Raw genomic sequence first — 7,822 nt, 5'->3', positions numbered from 1 at the left:
TCTGCCCTTGTTATAACGATATCAGGAAAACATACATAAAAAGTTATTATTTCAAGCGACCATCAGTATATATTTATAAGCTTAATGAAAACATGTTCTAAAAAATAACTTATTAAGTTATCTGCTTTTGTGAAAGAAGCTCTTTTAATAAGGAAGTCTATATTGAATGTTGTTCAGAATACGAATACGACCAGTTGACTTGTTATGTTCCATGGGTTTGATGTTGTGCTTGTTTATTCAATTGTTTTGTGTAATTGTATTATGTAATTTTTTTAATATACCTAATATAAATACCACCAGCTGAATTTTTATGTTCCGCGGGTTTGAATTTGTATTTGTTCATTTATTTATTATAATTGTTTGTATAATTGTGTTTACACAGGGAGAGGTGCAAGTGTTCAGTGTCAATTAACTTTTATTCCTACTGGATACGAAACTTAGTAATTGTATTTATGTTATGTAATATATCTTATGTTTACCTTATATAATATATGTGTGCATAATATATGCTAACACAATCAGCTTAAAGACCAATGCAAATTGTTAGATAATCAATTGCCCCCATTTACGTCTGAGGCCAGCATTTTTTTTAAATTTGTTTTACGGGAAATAAAAAAAAAATGAGTCGGAGATGGGATAAATAAAAATAAAAGCATGAAAAGTGAGCAGTCGACCAAATAAGTAAAAATAAAACTGTCTAAACCGATTATTTTTTTTATTTTTGAAAATATAAAATTCAGCCAATATAACCTTATCTATACTTGCATTAACCTTTAAGTGTTTAATATATCTCATTACACTGTTGTAGAAGCTTTACAATAATAGTAAACATATTTTTATATATATTAATAGGTAAAAGCACCTTTCGCATGTATTATACTATATTGCTTTAATAGAGACTATTAAACACGCCAGGTGTGTAGTGTATCGTTAAACTTTTGTTGATTGTATATCATATGTATGTTTATAACAAATATAGCATGCATTTGACTTAAATAAAAAAAGACTTGATAACTTTTAACATTGTTTAATAGCTTTAACAACCAATTTTGTAACTTTCATCCATGGGTGGAATATTCACACTAAAAATGCTCTTTAGTATACAACAGAATTGCTTTATATCATGATAATTTGCATCAATCATGATAAAAAAATGAGCAACGTAACAGGAAAATGGACCTTAGGGCGATTGCGACCATTTTGGCTCCAAAAAAGCAGTCTGATCAGGATCCAAACTGTTCAACATTCAGTCAGTACTTCTAAAGATGTTAAGCGAACACTTTGGATCCTGATCAGACTGCGCTTGAATTGATCTTGATCCAAACTTTATGTAGTGAAAGTTCTAGAACATAAAATGTCAATATTTCATTTAAGAAACCGAAAGTTATAGACTTATAAAAACATGTGCTGCATTTCATTTTATATTCAGAGAGAGTTATAGTGTTTATATATGTAAAGTGAACACACAATATATAATGTTCATATCCATTCATATCCATGATCAAGAAAACTATCAATATAATGATGACTTAAACAACATACATATATTCACTATGCCCTAAATTAACAAAACAATAAAAAGTTAAAAACACAATGACTTACAAGGAACTCAATATGAGATACCATACAGCAGTACCCCGGGTACGGTAAAGATTCTTGAACGTACCGGGAATTTAAACGCTAAATCGGTCATTGTCGGATATATTTTTTAAATAAATTATATTCACATTTATGTCAATTTTCTGTAAAATGGCCTCTATATTATCGAAACTCATACTTAAAGAGCAGGGTGATGTTGTTGTTTTTTAAATAGAAGTTTGTTTAAGATAATCGGTAGCGCGTTTCACGACATCGGTCTTTGGGCGGGAATACAACTCGGTAGCGACCTCTTCATATCTCACCGTCAAAACTCTATTGATTACAGCAATAATAACGCGGTCCCAACACGACGAATGGTAAACTGTATAATTGGTGTCTATGTGCGTGTGGATTTTAACTGTCGTCTATAAATATTTTACATTTATTTTAATAAATATAATGTTTTATCAAGCAAGCACTGTGTTGTTAAATGAAAAGGTAAGACACAATGCTAAATATTCAAAATCATATCCATTTACAGAATCTTTTAAAAACACATTTACCATATTCTAGATCCGACGCAAACGCTGACGTATGGATGTAATAGCTCGCATTTCCTTTGAAAACATCACAACAGAAAAGTTCGCTTAATTCGAAAAATCTTTTTTTACTAAAGGCTGGCTTAACATTAAAATGTTTTTCCTCGTTAATTATTATATAATTTTGGTATTTTAAAAGAGTTTTTCCGGGGATCATAGACACTAATTTGTTGGATTGAACGTTGGTCTAAAAATAAAAATTATATTCTTTCTGTCTAACAATCTTATTTTGTCATTTAATAAGAATATTTCCGGGTATCATGGCAACTTATTTTTAGCGAAAATTGATTTAACAATAGATAGTATATTATTTTGTAATAATCTGGTTGTATCTCTTAAAAAAGAGATTTCAGCGCAGTCGGGATACGATATGGAGTGGTGAGTGGACGATCAGGGTTCAGAACAACTGGAAAAAAAGCGATTGGGTGTTTGCCCACATGAGCGGATTAGTCCTTATTTGGCATTAATATATCAGGCTGGCTTTTTACCTGACGCTTACGTTCAGTGCATTGTCAATATTATTATTTAATTTCAGAATAGTTTCACTTGAACAACTTATACCCATATCTAGTCAAATACTTTTCGCACAATAGCTGAACACTGACTATTACGGATGGTCTCATTTCTTTTTTCCATGTGTCAATGTGTACCACAGAACTCTGTGATGAATTGCCCATTTGCCATTTTAATTTGCACGTTTCACACTCTGAGTGGTTACCGCCCGTTGTTATTCGTGTCACGTACGACTCAACCTCCTTCGTGAAAGCTAACCCAACGAAATTATACATGGCTCGCGTTGCATTTACGGGCATGGTAGCGACCTCTTCATATCTCACCGTCAAAACTCTGTGCCTTTTTTCCATGGCTGTTTTTACCTCATCATCTTCCGTTGCCACTTTACACAAGCTTTTAGCACAATTCACTATTCCTTTAAGCCCACATCCTTCTCGTCTTGCTTGAGACATGGCGGTTTGACGCGCATCTCGCACAAGGTGGATGACCTTAAGATTTGGTATAAACTCCATCAACTCTTGGGCTACTTTCATTGACGTTCGTATCGTCTTCACAACCACAAATTTAGACTCGCGACAAATTTTCTCAAACTTTTCTAAACAGTCTGCAAAGAGTACTGATTTATGAACTCCATCCGTATTCAAACACGAAACAAAATTGCGAGCTTTCGAGCTTAAGTTAAGGAAAACATAGTCTTTGAATGACAACTGGTAAATGGTGCTGAAATTGCAAGTAAACCAACCCTTCAGTGCTTCCTTTAGTACGTCTGTGGAATTATATGATCCGGGTCGCCTGTAATGTAAATACAAACGCAGGGTAGTGTGACACAAGGAATATGTAATTACGTTTACTAATACCACATTTCTTAAATTCCAAAAAAGCATGAAGATGCTGTGGCCAATAAATGATTATTAAAATAGCTGGTGCCATTTATAAACCCATACCTTTGTACAATGCTCTCCAATTTTTAATCACGGTAAATCACATTATATAAATTAATAAAAACTGTACACCAGTAAAGGGAACTGATTTTAATATTTAGCAAGAAGTCTGCCTATTTTTAGAGTAATTTCACGTAATTGTCACGTTATTTGAGACGGTTAACATTTACATTGTTTTAATTTCATACACATACGTACTTGAATATGTTAGTGTTAATGTAAGATTGTTTAGAAAGTTTTAAAACACCACTGATGGATTTTTGTAAACTTATACTAAATAATTTAATTGAAACACACACGGATCCCCTCATTGTTAATAATTCGTAATTATCGTTCATAAAAAGTACTTACAATACGGTCCCATTTACAAATCTAAGTGGATGATTATTCTTTATAATGTAGTTAAACAGGACCCTCAGTGGTTCAAAGACATAGAACGTGCCCTTGCTGTACTGTAGGATCTCCCCCGTCACAGAGGAACCACTCCGCATGTAGGTCAACAGTAGCACCGGTTGTGGACCAGACACCTTACTTGCTGCGGTGTCTAAATCATTAGTAAAGTATTCATTTGACAGTTCGGTTTCTAGACGACCCGTGGTAAAATTTGTGGAATCTGATATGTGTTCAGTACCCACATCAACTGCTGCAAGTATCGTGGACCTTACGCGTTTCTGGAAGGCTTTGATGGCGAATTGCGTATCCGACGAGAGTTGTTTATTGACTGCGTGGACTACTACCCCCTGAACACAAGAAGATGTGTATGTTTCCGCCAACTGCTTATCAACGGTGTCCGCGATTAATGCTGAAACAAAGGATTTTTCACTCTATAGTCTACGGTTAAACTTTCTGTTTACATAAGAATTATTCATGATAGTATTTGATTTCAATTAATGCAGTATTACATAAATAATATACAATCAAAGTTTTACGTGCGCAAATAGTTTTATTTTTTAATTGCTTTGCGAAGACAAGAAATAAAATATCACCCAAAAACTACCAAAAAACAGTTATTTCAAAATCAAAAGTTGGCAGACACATCACAAAGCTACTTTATTACAAATCAGTTAATCTTAATTGAATTAGTACATTTAAGTTAGTTTCCAATTCGCAAATAGCCCCTAAAATGCTCACGCCATAGTATATTCTAATTTGTGTTGCCTTTTTATGAATGCTCTTTGCTTTGATGGCAGCTCTTTCTATGGATGCTCAAATTGAGAAGTACAGTATTCTCTGAATTTAGGATCTTTTCAGTTGAGCAATGTATAAATAAACAATTATAAAATAACACAATGTCTACTCAAATGTATTCAACCACGTTACAAATACTAAACTCTTGTTGTCTTCACCTATAGCATTTGGTTATGTTTTGGGTTTGAAATATTCACTAGTTTAATTCCCCCAATGTTCAATGACAAATCTTTCAAACCTCTATGCATTTTTTTTTCTGTTTAAACAACGATCATTGAAAGGATACGGTCGAGTGTAACAGTCATGATAGTAAGCCAAGAGTAAGCGCTCTAAGTTTGCCTTCTACACACCATTGTATGCCTTATGTTAAGGACCGGCATGAGCGATTATGGTCAATGTGATAAATGGAAACCAACAATTTTTACACCAGGTGAAGACATGTTTTTCAGTTTACACCAAAATATAAATTACCAGGTACGCTATACCATGTATATTTATCGAAATCTTACCGTAACAAACAATGATAAGAAGAAAAACTGGAATGGATAATATGAAGAAGGCTGTCCTCATGTTGTAGGTTCGCATGATAGCTGATTTCATCTTGCTGATCTAAAATAACGGGAGGACATCTTTGTGTTTAGTTATATGGCTTTTTTTTTTAACTTTAAGAGTAAAGCAAAGTACATGTGTATATGTTTTACATCAACAATAACCAAAAGCAAGTGTTTTGTCGCCCGTTTCACACGGTTGCAAATACAACGTCTGAGGATCTTATACAGACAGTATCACTTGTATTTGATATGAAATATACAGTATTAGTTGTTTGCCGAAGGTTAAATTACACTGTACACGCAATACCACACAAACAAATATAGCGCAATATTCGTTAAAGTTTCAAACAAATCTTAAATCCAGTTTAACAACAGTATTGCCCGGGACCTTTTCATTTGTTTGCACCAAGGTGTTTAGTTGGTCGACATTTCACAATACGCCTTGTTCATTGAAGAAAAAATACAGAGCTCTGTTCAAACAAAACGAGATTAAAGTTAAACATACTTATTTCAATGTTTCGACTGTATGTTGGTTTATCAATAACATTGCCTGTTAACAAATATTGAAACGTAATAGTTATAAATAAGTGTCTTTATAAAACAACCCATGAATAAATATAAACACATGTACAATATAGGCGAAGTTCGACTTACCATGAAGTATGTCCAGATTATCAACCACTAGTGAAATGAATGCTCTAATGCAACATTGTGATAGTAATAAGACACAAAGTTAAACATCCTGCAAATCCATTCAATCGTTTCAGATGTAGGAATAATATTTAATCGTGGGATTAATTTGGAAAGCAATGCAATCTTAATATCAAAAGGGAAAAATCTTTTCACTCAAGGCCTAGTTGTTAAAAAGAAATTGTACTATTATGCCTTACTTTAGGCAGTCTTTAACCAAATAAATGAAAATGTACGCATAAATTGCGTTTTGCGCCTGCTACTCGCTGCATTAAAAATAACAAGCACTTGATTATTAAGTATCGGCAGTGTGTATCTGCTACTTCATTTCTTTTGTGTCACGATCGGTTGTTTGCAGCTGTTTATTTCCACGACAATTAACCTAAACCTGGTCATAATTTCCCCCCAATTGTGATCGGATACAATTTACAAGTAGTAATTGACTAAAGTTAAGTATTTATAAATTTTATATTGGAATGTACATGTTTTAAGATCAGACCTTTAGTGTATTCAAATCAACGTAAAACGGTTTACCTTTTTCACTAGCGATTAAGGTGCATTAAAGCTTATGCACCTCAATACTCCATACTGCCATTTGGAATTTCTAAAGTATTAAGTCTTTTTGGCGGGCATAATTCCAATTTGAAATTATTTCGAAATAGTTCTTGTATGAACTAACACGAGCAAGACTTGGACTGACTTAATTAATGTGACAAGCGTGTGTAGTTTCACAAAATACGAACATTACGGTTTTCTTTTCCCTTGAGCATCGACAATAGAAATATTTAATTGTAATTTTAATTTGACGTTTTCTGATAAAATTTAATAAAATTGCACTTTCAGCAAAAAATTGAAATGTTGCTTTCTTTTAATAGAACCACAATTTGCGGTCCCCATAGGGAGGCCGTATTGGATTGCTTAACACCAGAGGCTTGGTGATTCTTGTTTTAAACGCGGTCGATATTCTTGAAGAGTGAACACCTTTTTTGCGTCGTGCAAGTTAGTATTGGCGTTTCGATGGTTTTAAATCATGACATCAAGATATGACTTGTAGGCAGAAATGTTACCGAATTCAAACCTTAATTCCAATCCAGTAGTAGTAGTAGTAGTAGTAGTAGTAGTAGTAGTAGTAGTAGTAGTAGTAGTAGTAGTAGTAGTAGTAGTAGTAGTAGTAGTAGTAGTAGTAGTAGTAGTAGTAGTAGTAGTAGTAGTAGTAGTAGTAGTAGTAGTAGTAGTAGTAGTAGTAGTTGTAGTAGTACTAGTAGTAGTAGTAGTAGTAGTAGTAGTAGTAGTAGTAGTAGTAGTAGTAGTAGTAGTAGTAGTAGTAGTAGTAGTAGTAGTAGTAGTAGTAGTAGTAGTCGTCGTAGTAGTAGTAGTAGTAGTAGTAGTCGTAGTAGTAGTCGTCGTAGTAGTAGTTGTAGTAGTAGTAGTCGTAGTCGTAGTCGTAGTAGTCGTCGTCGTAGTCGTAGTCGTAGTCGTAGTAGTAGTAGTAGTAGTAGTCGTAGTCGTCGTAGTGTGTGGTGGTCGTCGTCGTAGTCGTAGTAGTCGTCGTCGTCGTAGTCGTAGTCGTCGTCGTAGTCGTAGTCGTAGTCGTCGTAGTAGTAGTCGTAGTAGTAGTAGTAGTAGTAGTAGTAGTAGTAGTAGTAGTAGTAGTAGTAGTAGTAGTAGTAGTAGTAGTAGTAGTAGTAGTAGTAGTAGTCGTCGTCGTCGTCGTCGTCGTCGTCGTCGTCGTCGTAGTAGTAGTCGTAGTAGTCGTCGTCGT

The 7,822-nt window shown here is 34.0% G+C and overlaps 1 protein-coding gene across 1 annotated transcript; it reads right to left on the bottom strand.

Annotated features, from left to right (window-relative positions):
- Positions 1 to 2,357: 2,357 nt before the first annotated feature.
- On the bottom strand, positions 2,358 to 6,655 carry LOC127831559 (carbohydrate sulfotransferase 1-like). Its single transcript, XM_052356539.1, has 4 exons — positions 6,650 to 6,655; positions 5,329 to 5,428; positions 3,983 to 4,433; positions 2,358 to 3,482 (listed from the first exon to the last, which is right to left on the bottom strand). The coding sequence occupies exons 1-4, from the start codon at positions 6,653 to 6,655 to the stop codon at positions 2,720 to 2,722; spliced, it is 1,320 nt and encodes a 439-aa protein (XP_052212499.1). The 3' UTR covers positions 2,358 to 2,719.
- Positions 6,656 to 7,822: the final 1,167 nt, after the last annotated feature.

The sequence above is a fragment of the Dreissena polymorpha genome, chromosome 5 (genome assembly GCF_020536995.1).
Source record: "Dreissena polymorpha isolate Duluth1 chromosome 5, UMN_Dpol_1.0, whole genome shotgun sequence".
Classification (NCBI taxonomy): Eukaryota; Metazoa; Mollusca; class Bivalvia; order Myida; family Dreissenidae; genus Dreissena; species Dreissena polymorpha.
This window is presented reverse-complemented; position numbering and strand designations above follow the sequence as displayed.